The sequence below is a fragment of the Aythya marila genome (assembly GCF_965140915.1).
Source record: "Aythya marila genome assembly, chromosome: Z".
In the NCBI taxonomy this organism is placed as follows: Eukaryota; Metazoa; Chordata; class Aves; order Anseriformes; family Anatidae; genus Aythya; species Aythya marila.
This window is the reverse complement of record NC_139080.1, coordinates 85,615,537-85,639,602: the sequence shown is the minus strand read 5'-3', so window position 1 is coordinate 85,639,602 and position 24,066 is coordinate 85,615,537. Positions and strand designations below refer to the sequence as shown.

Sequence of the window (24,066 nt, the reverse complement as noted above, 5' to 3'; positions counted from 1 at the left end):
AACTATCATCCCCTTACATGTTATTTTTTATCTTAATCTATAGGAAAATGTTTAATGTATTAGGTTTTATTTGAAGAAATAGACAATAATCCCCCCATCTTTGTTATACTTTATTAATTTTTTTTCCTGCTGTACTTTCACTGAACTACCATTACTTAAGACAAACAATTTTGAGGTTCTTTCTTACAGTTGTTACTTTTAGGGAACCAGTAGTACAGCAGATAAATCCTGCTGCTCTTTGTTTGAAAGTTGCAAGTTGCTACCGAGATGCAGTTCATGCAGGCTCATCCATGATAAAGTATAAAACAAATTGGTAATGACTGACAGATGAAACAAAGAACTAAAAGGATAAAGTGGAAAAGAACTCAATGCATAGAAGTCTTTTAATTGAAAAGGAAGAAGAAGTGATTGTGGTATGGTAGTTTGCTCCCTTGGTGTCAGATTAAAGATGAAAGAGACTGCAGACTTGAATGTCTGGGTTGCCTTCTGTGCAATAGGAAAAAATTTACACACGTATTTTGCATATAAATTCTCACCTTGAACATATTAAGGTTTGTTCCATACCTGGACAATTACACTATAAATTTCGATATAGATAATGTATTGTAGAGATCATAGTGGTTTAAAAATACATACTCTGTGTAGTTTTACTAAAACTGAAGACGGTGTAGTGCGGTGTGAACAATTCAATTTACTTCATACAAAAAGAAAAATCCATAGAGATTGTGAATGTTCTGTTGCTTCTTTGTGGTTTTGCTTGTATTTTCTACTGTGGACTTTCAAAAGTATGTGGCTTCTCCAAAATGCTTAACGTTTACTGATCCTATGTCAGAGTCGCAAAAAAGGAGTATTTATTAGATAAATGTTCCTTCAGGATTAAGAAGTTAACGTTCATTCTTGTGAATCTCTGACCAAGTATGAGAGAGGAATTTTTGTCACACTATGTTGTGAAACTTCTTAATCCAAGACAGCATGCCAAGACTTTGTCCAGTATAAGTTTTGAAGAAGAGAAGGTCAATTTTAATTCCACATTATAGAGTAAGATTTTATAATATTCAGGGAAGTTTTGCTTTCAAAACAAATTCTGTTGTTTTATATGCAGTTCTGTTTATGTATATGTGGTAGCAAATCAGATCTCTTGAAGCAGAAGTCAGTAAATTTGTTAATTGCTAACTTGTTGATTTTCAGATTGTCCTTTGATGACAAATGCACATTTACTTTACTATTTTAATTCTGCTGACAGTTTGGGTAAGGATGGCTCAGCTCCAGCAAGGAGGCCCGGATGAAAAAGAGAAGACTACTGCGTTAAAGGGTATGAATTGTTCTGCCTTCTTTTTACATATATAGACTCTTTAGAAACAGCTCTTAATATTGAGGAAAGGAAAGCATTTCTATCTAACTAAGGATTGGATTCTGGGAGCTGCAATACTGGATAAGACTATGAGTCTATCTATGTAGTGCTTTTTGTCTAATGGCGTCCATTATCGATAGTTTCATAAGATGATTCAAAAAATAATGATCTGTGGTAAAGAGTAACAGAGTAAGAAATCCATTAATTTTAAAATTTTCATAAGTATCCTTTGAAGAAGTTGACCGGTGCTTTTGTGTTCTTCTTTTCTGAGGGGTATACTTTAATTTTTATGCTATTTATGTTTCAGCATTTTGTATCCATATTATAGCTTTAAAAAATCTCTTTAGCTGTAGGATGTTAGCAGTGAAAACATTTTCAAGACATTGATTTCCGTATTGATTTCATAGAGTTTTCTTTGAATTGTATGTTTAGAAAAATAATCGTGCCTAAGTGACTCAGTGGAGTAAATATCTTTAGGGAAAAAAAAAATGCAATAAATGATATTTTTTAGAGAAGGTTTTTCAGATTTAGAAGTACACAAAGTTGATTAGAGTTGCAAGTAAGCTAACTGAACACTGGATTTAAAGTGCTTGCATCAGACTCTCTAAATTGTCTTTCAGAAGAAAAAATAGAGTAGAAAGAACCTTGCAACTCCAATGTAAAAATTGTATTTTTACAAATTTATTATTAGAAATGTATCTTTTATCATACAGAGATGGTAGATGGTGCTTCTCCAATTAAAATTGTATATTTCGGAAAGGTTTGGTAAAAACCTATGTGGTGGTGTGTTTTTTTTTTTTAAATCTTATTGTACTAATTCTGTCAAATTAATTTATGTTGAGGAAATTATACTTCCTGTTTGGAAAAGTAAACCTTCCATTGTACAGTTGGCATTAATTTGATTCTTATAAAGGGCTAGTACCCAAGAAGTATTCCGCATAATTAAAACTTTGTGGGAGACTGTGATTTTCTTCACATGATCTGGTGAACTCCTGTTAAGCTCATGAAAGACGCCTGCAAATCACTCAAATTTGGGCTCTCTTGAATCAAATTTGAGCTCTCTCGAATCAGGCTATAATTGAGTTTGAGAGTCAAAGATCTTTTGCAAGAATGGTGGATCAGATCTCAAAAGAACTTCAAATTTTTCTGAGAACGCTTTAGCTAGTTTTTACTTGAAAAATTGCACAGCAAGAAAGTGGCTGGTGAGGTGGCTGGAGCACAGGCTGATTGCAGTCTTACAGAGTGACTCTGATTGAAGATATAAATCGTGAGACTCTTTAAATTCTGAAGATAAAGCTTCATGTACTCCATATAGTATTGCCCTTGCTACTCACGAGATGGGTGTTGTTATTATATAGTAACTGACACTTCTGTGTAAACACATTTCCACATAGGTCACAGTAAGAAGACATGAAAATTTTGGTGCAATTAAATTCTAGAGGAGTTGTGATGGCAGTCTCTTCACTGAGGAGAGATAAAGTGTTAATGACCGTTTTTACTACCTTTAAATTATGAAAGTACAGAGTGAGAAATGGCATACTTTTTGTGTCCTGCTGCCAAAAACTTCTCTGACAAAATTCTTTTCTTCTCTGTCATTCTGTTATTTGGTTGAGAACCAAAGCAACTTGCCCATAATTTTCGAAGGACAATACATAAGACCAAGCATGATTTGTTTATGTATATAGCTTGTCATGGATTATTAAGCAGATTTGACGAAAAAGAGAGCTATGGTCAAAAGAACCAAATTTAGAAATCTCCTAGTCGACATCCAGTTGTCAAATAGCGACTTAGATAATCAGAGAGGTGCTCAGGTACCACAGCATCAGTTGGAGAGAGATGGAGTTTCAGTGTGTGTGCAAGACTGCCTGAGGTCACTTAGGGAAACATAAGCTGGAGATAGACACAGGCAGATCACCTGAAGACAGTTGCCTGTTTGTTATTTTGTAATCCAAGAATGTTGAAGCTGATTTTCAGTACATTTAAACACTGCAGAAATTTCAGAGGATAAATGTAGGCTTAGATAACATTGTCATTGTCCACAAGACTAATCAAAAAATCATAGAATATCCTGAGCTGGAAGGGACCCACAAGGATCATCAAGTCCACTGATGATACAAAGCCTATTTAAATAATTATTTTAAATAATTAAAGGATGAAAGTGTAGTTAATGTCAAACTAAGCAAGTGTAAAAGAAGAAAAAAAATTCAAACTGTTGCATTTCCTTTTGAGATACAAATTTGGATGATAAAGATAATAAACTAACGGACTTACGGGATTTCATTGGTAATACTTGATTTGAAATTACACCTTATTTATAAAACAATAGTACAATGTCAATGTAGAACTTCTAAACTGTGTACTTGTGTGGTCTTTAAATTAATCTGTGAGTGATGCCCTGCTCAATCATCTTGTGAGATGTTGTTAATCATCATATTTTGATAACCAGCAAGTATGTTAAAAGGATAGCATTAGGTTGTGTGGGTGATGAGCAATGAGAAGAGAGATGATTGTACAGTATTATTTTTGTATTGAGTAATTGTTTAGTAATTAGAAGTAAGTAACCTATATGCTTGCCTCTGGTTAAATGTAATTCCTTAAATTTAGGATTGAAATATGCAGGCTGCACTTATTTATTTCACTGTGCTTTCATTAATGAATACAGGCTGTACCAAGATACTCCATCGTAGAAAACAGTCTGAAAAGTATGTGTATATCATGGCTTGCTATGAAATGGATAGTAGTTTTCTCTGCCTTGAGAATTATTAAAAAATGGTGGTTAAGATGCAATGGTAGAGTTCAGATAGCTCAGTCTGTTTGGGCATCAAAGGGAGGGTTAAGGAGTGTTATGATCACAGCTGGTAAATGGCTGTGAGACAACATGCATTTGATAATATGAGCTCCTCAGGCAGGCAAACAAGAATGTATCAATGACTCGATATTGAAGCTAGATAAATTCATGTTAAAAACATGATGTGTGCTAGAAACCAGAGACAAATTTCTAACATTAGTGGTAATGAATCATTGAAACAAATCACTATGTCTTTGACAGTGTCTGTTTCTGGACAGTTTTTGATCAACATTAGAGATAAATAGGCAAATAAATAAATATGCTGAAGATAAGGCACAGCTATTGAATCTAGAGCAAGATTTCCAGTAATGAAGTCCTATGTTTAGTATTATGTAGGTTGTCCTTCTGCCTTTAAGATCTAAAAATCTGAACAAACACATTATGTCAGTGATTATGGCAAAATAAAAAAGACATAGCATGCATTATGTAATTTTTTTTTCTCTTTTTAGATTTATTGTCTAGAATAGACTTGGATGAACTGATGAAAAAAGATGAGCCACCACTTGAATTTCCTGATACTCTGGAAGGATTTGAGTACATATTTAATGAAAGTAAGTTATATATGCTTTGTAAATGATATACATAGAACTATGTTGAAGGGTTATCAGAAGTTTAATTATACCTTCTAAATCCCTATTAGAATTTCATACGTTTCTTTTAAGAATAAATATTTAAGCCTTACTGTAACATCTTTGTAAATCTAGCTAAGTAATAATTTTTTGATTTCATAAAACTGTCAAAAAAATCCCTCGTTTAATACAACACTGTAGGTTTGGGATTGTACTGTGTGCATTTCATGGCTTCCAGTTTTCTGTTGTGGAAGTGCTGATAGAAAAATTCTGAAAGTAATTTCTGGAGCATTGGCGTTAAAAAGTAAAATTAAAGTGTGGTCACTCATTCAAAAAAACATTTTATTTACTGATGGATTTTTATTGATACGAAAGGCATAGTAATTTATTTAGATAATTTTTACCAGCTCTTTCATTAATACCAGTCAGAAAACACCTCTGTAGTATTTGTATTGATGAAAGGATGAGCAGTGTGATAGGCTGGCTCTTCAGGTGTAGGTCAAGGCTCTGCATTAGAGCTAAATGTGTAATGACTACAAGTCAGGCCAGCTAGCTGAATCTGTATGTTTAATGAATAGCAGTATTTATAATTTCCAGTGCATACATTCAAAAATCCAGCAGAGAAATAAGCCTCTGAGCTAAAGTAATACCAGACTCCAGGAAAGGGCTCTTTCAAGATTGTTTGAAACCTGTAGGACAAATGGGGACGTTTACAATTCTACTTCTTTGCAGTGCCTGTTCTGTGAACAGAGGAACTTTAGTTTCTAAATCTGCCTTTCTTACATCTTCCACTTTTAAAGAAAAAAAAAAAAAGAGCTTTCCTTTAAATGATAGTCATTTATGCAACACTTAGCTTTTTAATACCCTGATGGCTTTCACAGGAAGGTACTTAGAGACTAAAAGTGTCATGAAAGTGATGCTCTTTCTTTGATGGGAGGGGTTCAGCTCTGTCACTTTTCAGCTCCTTATTTTTAGATCTGCACAGTGTCTACTGTCTTCCTTACTGACTTCAGAGTTAATGGTTCATATGTGGTTGGTAAAAAGAGCTGAAATTTTGGGGTATGATGTTTTAGAATGATGTTACTGAATATTCCATCACTAACTTCACAGGCTGAGTGATTTCCAGAGAATGTAGCAAACCTATTACATACATCGCTGGTCAGTATGCTGCCAGAGGTCTTTATTTTGCTTTGTACATTTAATTCACATTTTTGCTCCTATACTCTTAAGTCATAATCGCACTTCTTTTTATGATGGAAAAATAAGGAGGATTTTTATGAAGTTCAAAGATTTAAAGAATTACGAGAAGACATAAGAGCACCTGAAAGAAAACAAACAAACAAACAAAAAAACAGGTATTTGCTCCAACTTATTAAGGAGACTACACCTTAATGACCTTAATGTACGCTGAACAGTATACTTGAAAAGCAAACAGCTGAAAATGAGCAGCAGAGCAAAGAGTTAATGAAAATATAAAAAAGATATTTGTGCCTGAGAAAAGAGTGTGAAGTCAGGGAGCTTGGAAAATGCACTGGATATCAGGTAGGATTGGTCTGGAAAAAAAAAAAACAAACAACAAATAAGTGGATTTATATGCAGAAACAGTAGAGATATCAGCTGTTAAATGTCTCATTTAAAATATCAAGAATCAAAATTTAGAGGTTCTGAAAAAGTATGAACTGATTTAGCAATTTTTTACAATTCAGAAGGAAACATTTTGTTTTTAAATCATACTTCCATCATGAAGGCCTTTCAGCTTTCTAGCTGAAAATGATTTGTCTGATTTACTGCAATTTTATGATTCTCTGAGATAACTTGTGTTTTTACTAATAAGCTGAAATATTACTGGTCAGATAACTTTTTCCCTGCAGTTTGCTTCCTGTTTAGTTGCCATTTATTCTTGATATTTTAACCTATCCCAAGTCTTCATCTGTGGTTGGATTTGCTACTAACCTTTTGCTATAAACAAGGAAAGTTACACGGGAACCTCAGAGTCGGTAATGGTTTTGCTCTGATTATGCATTTTGCTTTATTCTGCTCTTATAATCTCGGTGTTTTCCAGACTAATAGCTCTTACTTGATTGCACTGTGTTAGGGTGTTCGGAGTTGAGATATTTACCGGAAACATAGACATGTTTGGTGGTTATGTTTTTTTGTTTTGTATTGTTTTTTAAAATTATCCAGGAATGTTTTACAGAATATGCTAATCTTGAAAATAAACGTTTCCTTTCCTTCCAGCCCCCATTCCAATTTGTACTCAGATTTCTTTGGAAACGCAGTTGGTTTTGAAGTAGGGGATTTGTAGGTACAATCTGATCACCTCATTGACATAGCAGAGAAGTATTTGATCTGTAAATGTTTACATTTCACTGTTAATCCATAGCAGTTGAGACAAATGTTTCTGGCAAAGCAGTTTGGTGTTTGATACCCGCACGTAATTTTACTGTCATCACTTGTGTTTAGCTCTATCTAGCAGTACATTCCAATTTGAGGAGATTGCATTTTGTTGTTATGCTACAATTATTCTCATTCAAAAGTACTGTAACCGAAAAAGGAGAGGGAATTCATAATATTCCAATTTTTAGATGTTAGACTTCTTTCACAGTTTTCAGCAACGCAGTGTACCTTATTTCTAATGAGGAAATACTCTAAAATGTAGTGATTTTGTTTCCTTTGCAGAAGGACAATTAAGACATGCAAAAACTGGGGAGCCATTTGTTTTTAATTATCGTGAAGATTTGCATAGATGGAACCAAAAGCGCTATGAGGCTCTTGGAGAGGTATGTAAATTGTGTGGATGCATGCATGCATATTTGTATTGTTGTGCTATTTTTTAAATTATATTTCTTTATAGAATGATACATTTAATTATAATTATTTTAATAAATATTTAGGCCGCAGTTTAAAATAGAACATAAATGTGATTAATCAAAGCAGAAGTCATTATATAGTGCAGTTATGTCTTTAACTTTCTTCTCATGGAGGTGAGGAAGCTCACCCTCAAAGAAATGGGAGCAAAGCAGGAGCATTTTACTTTCTAGCTAAAGATGAGTATGTTGGCTGGTCATCTCACATTTCTAGGAGATAGAAGCCACTCTATTAAGAAGAGATATCAAACTTGATTAATTAACTGGATATTTGGTGATTAACTAAATGTTTGGATGCTACTGGTATTTTACTGGGCTTTCTGTAGAGGTGCTGTGGGTATAGTAGGTGCAGAAGCGACCAAATATATATGTACAGTTCCTTCTCTGTCTGAAAATGACTGTAATTTCATTGCCATTCTTTTTGTAATATTTTAGGAGTTGGAGCACTGATTTGAGATTGAAGGCAGCTGATCTCAGTCAATGCAAAATAGTGTGCTTAGGACTTCATTGCAGTGTTATAACCTCTATGCCTAAGAGGAAAAACAGTCTCAGCATGCTGACCTCTTACGGAGGCAATGCTGCTCACATCACTGTGGCTTTTGGAGGCCCATGAAAGGGGATCCACAGTTTTGTGCACAAAATAGGGTCTTCTAAAAAAATAGATCATGTTGCCCTGTGGTTTCTGTTTCAAAACATTATGGCTTGTCATTCAAGAACTGCCTTTGCCTCATGGCTTGTCTGCTTTCATCAGTGTTATTATTTTAGTAAGGATTAAACTCATTTATTCCCTGTTTACTCTTTCTGTTACATTTGGACATGTATTAGATATTTTGTCTTTTAAACTTCCTTGTATACTAAGGAGTAAAAAAAAAAAAAAAAAAAAAAAGTAAATATCTGAAATGGCAGCCAATTCTGCACTGTTGCAAAGTAAATAGTATAAAACACCTTAATTAAGTTTCCTGGATGGATGAGTAAGGATCTACTTAAATTTATGTAGTTTCTCATGCTGCCAAGAGAGTATGCATTAAAACTGAAGAAATAATTAATGGCCTCTTCTAGTTGTACCAGGACAGTCTCCCAGAATTTACGGAGGCACTGAGCACGCTGGCTGAAAAAAGTAGTGTATGGCAGAAGTCTCTGATTAAGTAAAATGAATAAATAGCATGCTATTCTCTCCTTAACCATTGTAGCAGGGTGAAGTATCGTCCAAAAATTCCTATCAGTGTCAGTGTGGACACTGCCAAGGCTGAGTAAAGTGGAAGTAAGTTCAGTGGAGAGGGGTACATCTGAAGAGGAAGGAAAGATGGGTGATTTGAGTGTGTACAGGGTAATGGCACAAAGCTTTGAAGTGCCTGTTTTTACACATCTAAACCCCCATTTAATTGCACGTACTCTTCTCTGTTCTGTTACAAAGGATTTATATCCTTTGAGAATACATTTTCAAATAAGCCACATTCTTAGGTAAATCATAATGAGTTTTCAGTGGTGCAGATTTTTTTTTGTTGTTCAGGTAGTGTGAAAAGCTACTACAGTCCAGACTGCTGTGTCTGTGAACAGATCGGTAATTTGGATTAGTGTCTGTCTCCCACTTACTTGCTGCGGCTCCCGTGATGGAGGTAGCCTTTCTGTTTGGGTTGAAAAGCCATTGCTGACCCTGCCAGGCCTCTTCCAAGTGGTGATCTGGTGCTCTCTAACGCAGCCCCTCTGTTTCCTGGAGTCTGTGCTGCATATGCTGGAGCTGTCCAGCTGTTGATCATTGCTATGTCCTGACAGAGCTTTATTTATGTATATAGAAGAACATTGCTTTTTACTGTCTCCTCCTCTGCCTCGTTCCTTGGAGGCCTGTGACATGGGAGGAGATGATGAGGGCTACGTCTGTGGCTTCTCACAACCTTTCACCTCAACTTTTATGGTTTCCTAAACTAGGGAATGTGCTACTGCCAAATCTGTTGTGTTGTCTGAGTTACTTGATGTACACTTCTTCCAGCAGGAGACAGATTGGCTCCTATTCCACATGCAGACATTTGTGTGTGCCTGTATTGTTCGAGTACTGCTATTTTGCAAATAAATTAATCAAACAAGATGCATCTATAAAGGTAAATTAATATGTGGTCTAATGTGCTGCCACACCTTTTCTTAGGCATTTGGAAACATCATCAGATTCCTGCTTCTGAATAGTGAGTGCCACAGTTTCAACCCACGATAACATAAATGGCTTTTAGTGATTTTTGGTCAGCCAGGAGGTGGGGTACATTCACAGACTGGGTGCCATACACCTGTGATCTGTCTCATGTACTTTCATTTACATTAGTTACAGTTGTTCTGTGTGTTCAGGTTTGAATGGTCTGTGAAAATACACAATGTTTATATTGCTGGGTAAAAGATAAGAAAGATTTGAGGTCAGTATTCTGACAGAGGGTGAATTGTTCCAAGTTGTTTGTTTGGTTTGTGGTTTTAGGGGAATAAAAACTCAACTGTATTTTGGTCTGTTGTCTCTGCTGTGCGCTTGATACTACACAGTTCTTCCAACAAGCTGCAAATGTACAAACACTTCTGCTCTTGGCACACTGAGTGTTTCTGCAGTTATCTGAGAACACGGCATGCTGACGGACAAGGCCCATGGCTGGGCAGCAGTCTGTCATTCATTCCCACAGCTAGAACTTTCTCCTGTGCCACAGATTGGTGGGTATGTAGATGTTGAATAGTACTGAACAAGAATTTTACCCTCTGATCAGCAGTTTTGTGGTCTAGGCAAGATGTGTTCAGCAAACTGGTACCTTAAGAAGCAGCAGTTCATATAATTCATAAGGTGATACAGCAAAGTGTGACCTTAGGGCTTTGCTTTGAAACGTCATCCTCTGGCTTTGGGAGTTCTCTCTTATGTATTTCTGGCTCAACATTTATGTAGCTGAACATACAGTGAGATGATAAAGTAGGTAGACTTCAGACAAAGCGTTTTATGTATTCATTTTTCATATTTGTTGAAAGTACACTCATATTTCATAAATTCATTGGGCATAAATTTCGTATTTATTTTTCATGTTATTCATATTAATAAACAATGTGGCCACTGTTTCTATACTTAGTTCAGTCATTGTATGCTGGCTTTCTGATTTTTAAGGGGATTTACGTACTCTGCTCAAGGCAGTTTTTTTATTGTACATATACATTGTGGGCTGCTTTTATTGCGTTCTACTCATTTAAGGAGTGGATATAGTTCCTGGCCTCATGTTGCAGCATCATTCTCTCTTTCTTGGAGCATTAATAAATTTCCATTTGGTAATCTATGATTTCTTGCTGTTAAAAGTCATGAATACACTATCTGTGATGTACTGCCATTACTCTGGCTGTATGGAAATTGATTCTTCACAAATTACAATGGTTCGTCAACGTCTCCACTTCTTACGTCTCTTTATTCTTCATTCATCGATCTGTTATTTCAGGCACACAATTTGTTCTGCAGCCTCTTGATATGTGCTTCTAAAAGACAATTTAGTGAGCTGTTCATAATTTTCTGATTCTGGTTCAGTCACTGCTATTGCAGCATTGAATTTTGTGGAGAGGCCTCTCCATTTGCTTTTTAAAAATTAAAATGGCAACAGAAGTGCACAGAACATGGTGCTGCAGCTGCTTCTAACTGCCGATTAATCCATGTGGCAAGTTTGAAGTAGGATTGAGAACAGTTTTGTGACAACAGTTCAGTTGTTCAGACATACTGCTTCAGTTCAAGGTTGAAATATATATATGTATATTTTTATTTGCTCAGTCCTGGAGATTTGGATTCTGGATGAGACTCCAGATTAGACCTGCATGAAGCAAGTCTCCTCGCATGTTAACTAGATCTGTTTATTATTTGTACTGTACTTGCAATTGATATTAGGGCTACTGAAGTCACCAGTTGTCAGACCCTGCTTGAGCATGACATCAAAATTAGCCGGAATTATAAAAGAAATACTAGTAAAGTCTATTGCTGGGCATCACCTAGCATTTTGCCAATCATACAGATTGTGTTGATAACGAGATTTCACTTCAGGAATATTATGTGGACGTTCTCCTTTCACCCTTGCAGTTGCCAGAGGATCCCAAGCACTAAGAGGCTGTGTATCTGTCTGTATGTCTGCTAGGTGACTGTAATTTGGAGGTGGCTTAAAGACTATGTAACATATGCAGATGTTTTTGTGAGTGTCATCACTAATGAAGAGACTTTTGACTGTAGTGACAGCTTGTACCCATGTCTTTCAGTAAGTCAAAAAGAATTTGTAATTATGTAGATTATGATATAGACCACGATTTGATGCCTCTGCTGTGGTCCTATTCAAGGACTAGTATATGCCGTAATTGCTGGCTGCCTGACCTGCCGAGGCATATAAGCAGATAGCAGATGAACTGCGGTTATTTTTTCACATTTATCACACCGCAGCACAGGAAAATACCTTATGTTTACATACAGCTGGTATGGAAAGCAAAAGAATAGAACACCTAAGTCAGAAATTCCCGGTGTGTGTCATGTATGATAACTTACAGTTAATTTTACGTTTGTCAGGGAAATGCTGCCCCACCAGCTAGGCTGCCTTAAAGTACGTGCATAATTTTAGGTCCAGCTAATCATAAAGTAGGTTAACCATCAAGGTTAATATTTGTGTGGGGAAAAAATAAGTAAAATTTTGATGATGACAACCCATAATTATGATCGCTAAGAAGTAAAATGTGGTTTATTACTTTTTTTTTAATACAGATCTCTGTTAAGTTAAAGAACAGCTTGGTCTCAACATAATTTAAAAACCAAGCTTTCACCTGCTACTAATTTCCTCCTTGGTTGCAAAGAGCATTATTTGTTTGGATGACTGAGAGAAAGAAGCTATTTACATAGCACAAATGAAAGCATAGAGCAGCAGAAGAGGACATGTAAGTTAATGAAGAAGGAAGCATTAAGTAGTCTGCATTTGAAAGGGTAGCTTCTTACATGAATAACCCAAAATCTGATGATAGGCTGCACGTGCACCTGATAGTACTTAAGGTCCAATCTTGCAGCCGAAGCTCATGTGAATAAACTCAATAGGTCTGATCTTGTGAATAAGGGCTGCAGGATCAAGTTCCAAATAAAATTTGCAGATGATTAGTAGAAATCCTTACACTCTAGTTTCAGTTTCTTTGCACAGATAGTTTATCACTAAACATCCCAGCTTTTCTGTGACTAGTGAGACTTTAATATTATGTGCTGCATACCATGGATTAAGCAAAAGTATGTTTGTGTACTTTAACTTACTATTACGTGTTTCCTGTTTAGTCAGTGCTAAGAGGAATTTGTCTTTCTGAGAGGATAAAATAAATTAAGTGATGTAATATATAAGCTGTTTCATGTGCATTTGCTTTCTCGGGGTGCTTGCTATACTAGAGTTGTTGAAGTGGTTGCTATCTTCAAAAAGATTTGATGCCAAATACTTAACAGGTGTCTGTTGAGTGTGTGTGAACTCAGTTTTTTCAGTTGTATGCATTACAATCAAGTAAGGGTAAACTTTTACAGGGAAAGGAAAAACCCTCACTGAGGAGCTAACTTCAGATCCTGTTTCAAAAGCAGAGTGAAAGCATCTAATTGAAATTAAGTATTTAAGTATTTTTCCCTGACCTTACTTATGAAAATGGTAAAATCACATTTTGGATGGTTTCCTTTGCAAGCAATTTGACAGTGTTGTTTCTGTGCATGCCATGTCCTGTCTGCTAATGAATATTGCAGAAGGTTTTTACTTTAGCAAAATTTTATGGTAAAGTAAATGTCACAAAAATCTTTAGAATTGTTCAATTTGGGCAAAAATACCAGAGCAGAAGAGAGAGACTGGGCAAATTCTTTAAAGTTAGTTATAGTGTGATCTCATTTCTTAGTAGGCATGGAGGAATCCACATAGAATAGATACCTTTTGAATGAACCGGGTAGAGAAAGAGTTTAGATGACAACTTTTACATTTTGTACATCAGGGTCAATTATAAATGCAGTTCCTTAGTAATCCATGCCTTGTTGGTTTCAGGTTTCTTCATTACTACCTTGGTAACTTTAAATTTGTGCCAGACAAGTGTGAAACAAGAACATGATACAGAAAAATTTAAACAAACTGAATAACACTAAAAGCACCTAAAAATGGGACAGGATATTGAATTTCTCCCTAACAGTAGTTCTTAAGCCATAAGTAATTATACATTTCAGTAAAGTTCCAGTCCTCTCACTCATTTCCAAACCAGTGCCTTTGATAACAGAAAGAAAATGCTAGTACAGGCAGTACACACACACAAAAATCCTTTATATGTAGTATCTTTATAATTTTAGAAAGATTTCATTTTTTTACAATCTGTTTATGTTCAGCATTGCTTTTTGGTGAGTGAAGTAGATGGACAGACAGTTTAGCAAGCATTGAAGACTGCTTGATGGTACCTAAGGAAATTTAAATTTAAATATGAATCTTTGAATCTTTGTTGCATGCAATATATTCATTTGCATATGCTAAATCTGCTTTCAATATCTGCTGTTTGTGAAGACTTTTTACTGGAATGATTATGTCAGATGTGCTTCAGTGAACTCTTCTAGTTTGTAGGCAGCAATTGGCAGTAGGTTGGTTCATCACAGTAACATGACAGTACTCGAAAGGTTCAGCGATAGTTTCATAATTATTGTTAGCATGATTCTTGAAAGAAATGATGAGCATCTCATAAACCCAGATGGGAATTTGTTACATTGTTGATAAATGTGTTGATAAATGTGTTTTACATTTTTAAATTGATAAACAGTGAAAAGCAGAGAAGATACAATAAGGCAGATGGTTGTTTATAAAGCACTTGCAAGTTGCTGCAATTCAAAGAATGGTACTAATTGTTAAAAAGAAGACAAAAATTGGAGTAGGGGGAGTGTTTCAATGAGTTAATCATGAGCTTTTTAAAAATAAAACCTTCAGCAGCTTTAGTTCAATTAGAACCATTCTTGCCATCCTGGTCTTATATGCAAAAGTTTAGACTGCCAGTCCTTAACAAACTTTTGTACCAACCATTTTCCTGTAGCTGAAAGTGAAAATACAAATAATCCACCTTTTTTTTTTTTTTTTTTTTCTAAATACATCCATTCTGTTCTTTCTGTTTTCTTGAAAACATCTATTGCACAGCAAAATTAAATTGAATTATCATTTGTCTCATTAATCATTCCTGCTTCAAAACAGGAACAGAGCAGTGAATGCCAGAGTCAGCAGAGAGTTCATAGCAAGAAAGCACTATTGGCTTATTTTTTTTTGTTAAAGGAATGTTGAAAAAAATCATTTTTTGGCAACTTGGGGGAGACTAGAAAAGCATGTTTCAGTGGTCCTAGTAGACTTGGATGAAATCAGTTGATTCATTCTTGCGCATGTTCAGTTCTTGGTTTCCACCAGTAGTATTAAAAGTTTCTACCAAAGACAAAGTATTTTCATACTGTTTCACAAGGAGATTCTTGAAAACCAGAGATATGGAGATTAATGCCTTCATCAAGAAGCTGTTTTAAAATATGTTTATTAGTTAAAGAACTCTGTAAGAGTTAGTTTTCTTTCACAGGATTTTCAGCGTCTCCAAGAGAGGATTTAACACTTTCTCCGTCTTCAACAATAGACCTATATCTTTAAGTTTTCTGGCAATATTTTGATTAAAATTCAGCAGAATAGTGGTATTTTTTAATAAAGCTGTATCAGCTGTGTCAGTCCTTAATAGGAATAATTTGAAAGGAAAAAAATTCAATTATAAATCAATAGAGCGTTGTATTTCTGTATATGCAAACAACCTAAAATTACTTTAAGATGCTCCAGCTGCTCAATTCATTAACTCAATCACAACTGAATTTTCGTATCTATTATCTTCTGTTGATCTCTGCAGCAGAAATATTCAGTTAAAGTGCCTGAAGCTGTTAGATGCAGTTTGTACTTATTAGGAAAGATCAGTACAATAGGTTGGTTACTTAGGATTTTGAGAGATTTAGTATCTAGTCATGTCTTAACTCATTCACAGTGCTGTCTGAAACAATTTGAGAAAGTTTCATGTTCCTACACAAATAGTGTTAATATTTTTTACATTCAGGGGTAACATTTGCCTCTTGAGCTTTTTGAGGAGTTGCACCTTTTAAACTTTACCAGATCCTTCAGTTTGCCTCTTACAAACCCCATTGTGAGGTTTGCTTGTTTTGTTTTCTTTTGTTTTTCTGTTGTGAGCATGGTCTTTTCAGACACACGATGAGTTTATTCAGATAAATGTAGCATGTGAAATTTCTTTTGTTCCTTTTTTTTTTTTTTTTTTAATTTTATTGCAGTAAATTTCCTTTGCTTCCATGTTTTTGATGGTTAGACTTGATGATCTTGGAGGTGTTTTCCAACCTAGGTGACTCTATGACTCTATTCTGTATTCTAATGTGATGCTTCCATTCTATGTTTAGCTTAGCACAATAACTAGAAGCGCTGCTGTGGCATACTGAAGTAGCAGTTCTCTGCTGGAGAAAAGGTATTGGGAGGAAGAGATCTACTACTGAACTTGGAGAGAAGCTCAGTTTTTAGTACATCTTCTTAACGATGTTTTTTCCTTACTTCCTCTTTTTTCCTGATCTCGTGGAGGAGTGCTATGTTAGTAATAAAATATGAAAGATCTTTGAGGGGAAAAAAGATATTTTTTTCTCATTTGATTGAATTAATTGTGGAAAGATGCATTTGTTTTTGCCTCCTTTCCAGCAGTGTAAATTATATAGATATTTTGGTAAATATACATTCTTTCACTGTAGGTCTGACATCCTGTAAGATGGGATGGAGAAAATATGTAAAAACCAAGCAGTCTTTTTATAAAGAATAATAGTTTAGAACTCAGGGTGGTTAAAATTCTGAAATAAATGTTTACACATTGTTTTAAATTTCTAGATTCAGGAATTCAGCTTCTGTTCCCAGTATATATGCTTCTGAGTGGTTGGTTGGTTTTTTTTTTTTTTTTAGATAAAGCCTGTCATGTATCCATCCCATTCTTAATGCATGTAAGATCCTTCATACAAGTCTAAATGTATATCATACATTTGTAAGTGTTTTTGTTAAGGTACATAACCTTAACTTATGTTTAGACGTGTTTTGTGTTCCTTCTTTAGGCATGTAGTGTCATCGCATGCTGGTAAGAATTTTGGTGCAGCAGACCTTAGTGCTGAAGTAAGAGGGGACAAGATTAAATGCAATGAAAGGAGGGCTGTCTAAAGTAAACTGCAGTTCTGTGAGACACCATTTTGGATATAGTATGTACCTTTTGATTCTGCGAAGTTGATCAGGAATTTTTTTTTTTAAAAAACAAACAAAAAAAAAAAAAAACAGGATAAAAATTTTATTTTCATACAACATCATTATAGTAGGGATGAAGGGAGTGTTGTATTAGTTGATTGTGTCATCTGAAGGTAATGATATAACTGAAAGAAGGAAATTAATCAGTTTATGAAGATAGTATGAAGGAAGAAAGTTCAAGCAAAAGAAAAAAAATTAAGACAGGTAATCGAGAAATTTTTATAATAAAGTACTTGGAAAGTGCTAAGTATTCTTACTGATGAATACTGCTAATATACGTCTTATATAGAAAACTGCTAAATATTTTTATTAGGGCTTTGGTAGTTGCTCAGCTTCCTCTGTGACGGTAAATGTATCAAGATTGTTTGTTTTTTTTTACAGTTCATGCCAACTTTTCTAAAAAATGTTTTCATTTTTTATCATTTTTTTGCTGCAAACCAACTTTTTCTCCTGCCTTGATATTGTGGAAATGCACATCGAATCTCTTAGGCGAACATTCCTGTTATTGCTGAGTGAGGGAGGCTTATAACTCCAAGTTTTAAAACAAATGTTGTATTGTGTGCTAGTTAAAAATGTATATGAAAGTGCAGGCAGCAATGGAGGTGGGGAATAGTGCTAAAATAGCTGTCAGCATAAATAGAAATGATGAAACTCTGGGATAGGAATTGTTTTTGTTGAAGCAGAATGAAGTGTCAAAGATGTCAGGACAGAATGCTGATAGCTGCACAAATTTTTTGTGTTGGGATGGTTTTTTTTTGTTTTGTTTTGTTTTGTTTTTTCAGCTTAAAACTTCATAGATCTTTCATGGAGTCACAGAGGGAGATATTTGTTTTTGTTTCTGTTTTTTCCTGAAAGTGCATGGTTTTCACAGGAGTCAAACTTCACTGGAAAACAGTATACCCCTCATACCCAATGCTTGAGAGATGCACTCTGAACTCCTTTAATGTCTGTACGTACCATATACATGTGTAGGTATGTATACATAGGCCGATACTCCTGTGAAAGCAACAGCTATCAAAGCATTCGTAGGAAATGTATGGTCAGAACATAATTTAAGGAAGTGGCAACAACATAACAGAACACAGGAGTCCTTTTCCATGTTTCCATTCCAGATATCCTTGGGGGCAAAAGCCCACAAGAATTTACCTTGTGGTTTAACCCATTAATATGAAACGGGACAATGTCTTTTTACTGGTAACTCCTTTATGAGTCTTAAGAGAAAGAGATTTTTTAAGGATGAGGAGGAAACCTCCTAGGTTCATCTTCAGAGCAGAGGTGTGCTCTGTCTCCAGTCAGATAAAAATTATGCATTCTAGAACTGAGGACAATTAGTTTTAACACATAAAAGTCTTTTTTTTTTTTTTTTTTCTTCTGAAAACCAGTAGTTTACATTCTTACAGATAATATTCCAAAAGGAATTACACCAGCAAACAGAGAGCTCAGCGTCTCTAACTTGTGGGGAGACCATTCAGTTGTGAAGGTGGTACTGATACTTCGGGCAAATGTACTGCTGGGTACTGGTCGTTGTCTTAGAATGACAGAATAGTTTTGGTTCCACCCGTGGGGATTATGTGGTCAGCTCCCCAGGACTAAACGAGAGTAATTTGAAACTTAATTCAGGTCAATCAATTAAAAAAAAAAAAAATGCAGACTGATTTTAATCAGGAAAACCCTAACCTCTTCATATTCTGGTGGTGGAGTTCCCTGATGGAAAGCTCCAAACTGGAACGGTTCAGCCTTACAGACGTGAAAGCCTGGGAGGATCCCATCAATATCTATAAATAACTGAAGGGAGGATACAAAGAAGGTGAAGTCACGCTCTTTTCAGTGCAACAGGACACGGGGCAGTGGGCACAGACTGAAACACAGGAGGTTCCCCCCTGAATACCAGGCAGCGCTTCTGTGCTGGGTGGGTGATGGACACTGGCACAGGCTTGCCAGAGAGGTGGTGGAGTCTTCTTGGAGATCTTCAGAAGCCTCCTGGACGTGTGCCTGGGTATCTGGCTGAAGGTGGCCCTGCTCGACTGGGGGAACATTGGTCCAGAAGACCTCTAGAGGGCCCTGCTAGCCTCAGCCACTCTAGGATTCTGTGGACGGATGAAGTTTGCTTCTGTAAGGTGTGAGAAAAACTGCTAGGCTTACACAGCTGTGAAGCAGACTTGAAGGGAGAAAATGTGCTCATGTCCATATTTTGTAAGGCAGTCAGATGTAATGATTCACTGAGATTTTGTTGAGTGCAATGTCAAAACCAATGGCAACTTTGAAAGGAGCACCACAAAACACAACTGTTGAACATGTTGTTTAGTAAGGGTAGTGCATGTCAGACTGTCACCATCGGAATATGACATAACTCAAAGGGAAAAAAATGCGGTTGCCATTATAGACACTGTGGTTCTGTCAAGTGCTGATGTTAGGATTCTAATAGCAAAGAAAACAGCTTGTTTGGTAGCATGAGGCTGTACCCATAGCTCAGCCAGGAGCAGAGCTCTAGTTTATCCTGTTTCAGGATAAAAGCCTCTTCGTACTTAATTATTCTTGGAATGTCAGAGACCATTGGAAGCTGCGAGGCACCGTGTAAGGATTGATGATGGAGTGAGAAGTCTAATAAGTTCTTGCTGATGTCAACGTAATTCATGGTGATGCCTAATATTCAAAAAATATTTCCAAATTTTTGTGGTTTTATGTAGATAAAATTCAAATCAGTTTCAGAGCAAATGCATTGAAATCGGCTTGTGGAAATGATCAAGGTATTGAGCTGCAAGTGTAAGGATTCACAGGTTTGATCAGTTCTACATCAGTAAGCTAAAACTGGAAAGTAATAAAATACATGATTCATATTTCCTTCTGGAACAAGTTTTTCTTTATATAGATATGGTATGATTGGATAATTCCAAGGTAAATCTGAAAGGTGATGTTTGTTGATCACTCTGTAACAAAAAATTGTTCTCAGTTCCGGGTCTATCCAAAAATTTAAAAATATCTAATCTTCTACTGTCGTTTAGAAAGATAAGATCTTTGGTGAATTGCTTGTATCCTTTTTTACCAGAAACCAAGGATATTGTCAAATAGATCAGAAATCAGAATTCACTTTGCTGCAGTATTAAATGACCTACTATTAATTTTTGACGTACAAATAGCCTGTAACCCCAGAGATAATACAAGTAATGTGAACAGAAATGAGGTAAATTATAAGGTGAGTGCAAGTGGGAAGTGAAGGTTGATGCACATTTTTAGTATCTTTTCATGAAGAATTTTTTGAACATGCTATATCCAGTAACAGAATGGGTTCTAACTAATATTGTACTAATGAAATCTGGGGCAGATTTCTCACAATCAGGAATGCATGCATTCTTTATCCTTCATTACAACTCATAATTTTAGGAATTTTGTGTTGGCAAAATAAGGCACATCAGCCAACATCACAAATAGGAGGAGAAGCCACAATATTCATTTCCCATCAGCCTGGCCAAAAATACAGCATTTGGCTGACTGTCAAAAGGAGCAGCAGTAATTGTTTCCAGTATCAGTGGAAGCATTTTGCTATTAAAAAAAAAAAAAAAAAAAAGTAAAAAAAAAAAGGAACAAAAACAACAAAGCTTCCATTTCATTAATCCAAAAAAAGGCTTGGTCTCTGCCATCAATTAGGGGACAAAAATGGGATTCTCATGGTAAGCTGTAGGTTGTTGTCTGTGGGTGCCTTGCTGCTGCTGCTCGTGTACTGCTGCTGCAGCTGCCACTGCCTCTGCAGTAGCTGTTTGCCCTCTGCAGGCTCCGATCCCCCTGAGTACAGCTGCACACTGCAAGAGCAACTTCCAAGCTTGCATCGCAAGTGGAGTAGGATTGGCTTTGGTTTATATAGTGGGTAGTGCCCAGGAGCTCAACCAGTCTCGGGTCACTGGCAAAACAATAGTCCCAGGCTTACAACTTACTCTTCTAGTTTGCAGAAGAGAGAGGCAGAAAAGGAAAAGTGTGGAGCACAAGATTATAAGCAAGTTGCAGATGGCAGTGCAGTGACCTGTCACTTGTCACCTTGCTTCCTGCCAGACCCTGCAGTGACTTGCTGGTCTCCAACACTAAGCACAGGCTGCGTGCTGGTGAGCTGCTCATGCATCCTCTGTCTGGATTAGGCCGCGAGCAGAACAGCGGGAGCACCCATCGTCACTCTGTCTGCCCATTTTTTTCCTGGGGACAGAAAGATGGTGTTTGTCGAGGTTATTGACTGGCAGTGGCGATGAAGATGCTCAGACAGTGTGTGATCACAGGTCTTCGAGTTGTATAAAGTAATTAATATGTTTTCGTATTTGGTGGAGTACATTGTCAGTGCAGATTCTCTGCTCTGTTCTCAAGATAGAGATAATTGTACCAGATTCACTTGCCATTAAATAAGTTACTTTTAGGCAAAAATCTGTCTGAATCCTAAGCTTCCTTCCCTCTCACCTTTTCATTTCACACTCTTGACTTTTGCTTGTGTTCACTCTACTTTATCTCATATACAATAAGCTTAAAGAGACTTTCACACGTTTATTTTCTAATACCCTTTCACTGAACACAGAACTGTTCAGGCTGGTGACTCTGGTATAGGAAAGTAAACACAAACATGCTGTTTACTGTAAATGATGCCCATTTTCTTTGTGTCTATGTAAAAAAATTGTCTGCTTATTTCTATGTAATACTATAAAAATTAGAAAAAGTGGATGTTAGGGGAAATTTGCTTTTCATACAATATTTCTGGTGTCATCGTTCAATAGGAATTGTCTTTGCTTCTGTATTAGGTATAAGTGACAAGGTTATGGTAGCAGAGGTGCTGCAGGGGTGGCCTCTGTGAGCAGAGCCCAGCAGCTGCCCCATGGCAGAGCGGAGCCAGCTCCAGCTGCTCCACAAGGGACCTGCTGCTCCCTAAAGCTGGGCCGTGAGTGACACTGGTTGGGCTCTGGGAGAGCAGAGTTAAGGGAAAATAAATCCTCCTGTGCTACAGCAGCTGGGAGAGAAGGGCGAGAACCGAGCAAGAAGCAGCCCTGCAGCCCCCAGGTGAGTGCAGCAGGAGGGCAGGAGGTGCTGCAGGCAGGCAGCAGTGGTTCCCCTGCGGGCTGTGCAGGGAGAGGCCCCTGGTGGAGCAGGCTGTCCCCCTGCAGCCCATGGGTCCCACACGGAGCAGATCTCCACGCTGCAGCCCCCCCATGGGTGGAGGAGCCTCTGTGGAGCAGGTGGATGGGGCATCTACAGCTTCTCTGGGCATCCTGTTTCTGTGCCCCACCACCATCACAGTAAAGATTATTTTCCTTATATCTAATCTATATCTCCCTATACATAACATATATCCCTATATTATATTGAATCTAAATCTCCTATCAATCTTCTTGTCCTGTTAGACTCCCTTACGCTGAGTCAGTTTTGTCTGTGATGGTAGTTGGTGAGCAATCTCCCTGTCCTGTTCTCAAACCGTGGGCATTTTTTTCATATTTTCTTCCCCTGTCATTTTGAGGAGGGGGAGTGAAAGCAACCTGGTGATGTTGGGCTACCCATTGTTAGCTGTAACACCTCAGCTTCCTACCTGATCAGTTTAGTGGCCAGCATATTGAGGGAGGTGATTGTTCCCCTCTGCTCTGCCCTTGTAAGGCCTCACCTGGAGTGCTGCATCCAGGTCTGGGGCACCCAGCATAAGATGCATGTGGGGCTGTTAGAGTAGATCCAGAGGAGGGTCACAAAGATGATCGGTGGTCTGGATGACGTTTAAGGTCCCTTCCAACCTGAGCCATTCTGTGATTGTATGAAGTTTGTAACTCGGCTGTTGAATTGAGTATTATTGGGATGAACTGCTTACCTGCTCAAGCATGTCTGTTCTTTCCTGCATCCCTCCCCTCCAAAAGAGCTAAAGATCTCATCACACAAGCTTTTACTGAGAAGTTGACAAACACCAGTATGAACGTGGGCTGATCCTGATCACAAAACTTGTAAATGGATATTAGAACAATCTTCTACGGTGTGTTTTCTTACTCTGTTTGTTTCACAGCTTCATAGAAATAACTGATGCAGTGGACATGCAAAGTGTTCTGGTTTAACAAGAAATTGCGGAGAGGCAACCTCATTGCTCTCCCCCTCCCAGAGGAAGGGAGTGTGCAGTAGGAGGTGCTGGTCCCTTGTAACCAATGGCAGGATGCATGGGAATGGCACCAGGGGAGACTCAGGCTGGACATCAGGAAACATTTCTTTACCGTGAGGGTGGACAAAGACTGGAATAGGCTTCCTAGTGAGGTGGTTGGTGCCCCATGCTTGTCAGTGTTCAGGAGGAATGTGGACAGTACCCTCAGTAATGTGCTTTAACAATCACTTAGCCCTGAAGTGTTCAGGCAGTTGGACTTGATGGTCTTTGAAGGTCACTTCCAATGTAACTCTTCTATTCCATACACTTTTATGTGTAATTGGACTGTCTTTTGGTCGTTGGACTGAGAAATACATGATTTTTTTCCCAAATGAAGTATAGTTAATTAAAGCAGGTAAAATTCATTAAAATAAATTGTGCTGTACAGAGCACAATATTAGCTGTTTTTCCTCTTGTCCCAGTATTTGTGCCCATGTAGTTTAATGAGAAGTAGTATACTGATGTGCTGTCTTTGAAAATGGACTGAAAATGGACATTCTGCGTGACTGACTCCCTGTTGAATTATGACATGAGTTCTTCAGTCATAATTCAACAGGGAGAAAGGATCTACTCTGCTTTTTGGACATCACCAAGGTTAATATGAGCAGTTGCCAATATCCTCGATACTTCCTGCTATAATAAGTAGTAGTGTGGGCTATGAAGTTTGTTTTACAAACCTTCTTTACCAACAATATTTCATCTTTATAGGATTGTTTTAAAAATAAAGTAGAAAAAGCACTTAAATTATCCTTTCCAAGTTTGATTTAATAGAGACATTTTGAGTGATAATTTATTTAATTATAACATTAAATGGTTTCCATTTTTTATATAAGAGTGAAAGCACAAGGTTTTTACTTGTCACATATGAAGCAATCTTCCTTATATCTTGGTTGAAAGTTCTGCTGGCACTTGCAGTACCTGGAGTTTTTTGTAGTTTCCTTCCTCTTTGAGTTTCCCTGCCAGCAGAACACAAGACTAGGTTAG

The 24,066-nt window shown here is 37.0% G+C and overlaps 1 protein-coding gene across 4 annotated transcripts in view; it reads left to right on the top strand.

The window, feature by feature from the left end:
* Window positions 1–24,066, top strand: part of ARB2A (ARB2 cotranscriptional regulator A) — a 253,767-nt gene that overhangs the window by 18,738 nt on the left and 210,963 nt on the right. For 3 of the 4 annotated variants that reach the window (XM_082783044.1, XM_082783042.1, XM_082783045.1), the window contains exons 2-4: window positions 1,189–1,312; window positions 4,649–4,750; window positions 7,448–7,548. In XM_082783044.1, coding sequence (XP_082639170.1) covers window positions 1,207–1,312; window positions 4,649–4,750; window positions 7,448–7,548 — 309 coding nt within the window. In that variant the 5' untranslated portion in view covers window positions 1,189–1,206. The remainder of the gene's footprint in view (window positions 1–1,188; window positions 1,313–4,648; window positions 4,751–7,447; window positions 7,549–24,066) is intronic. The other variant, XM_082783043.1, reaches the window with a different exon arrangement.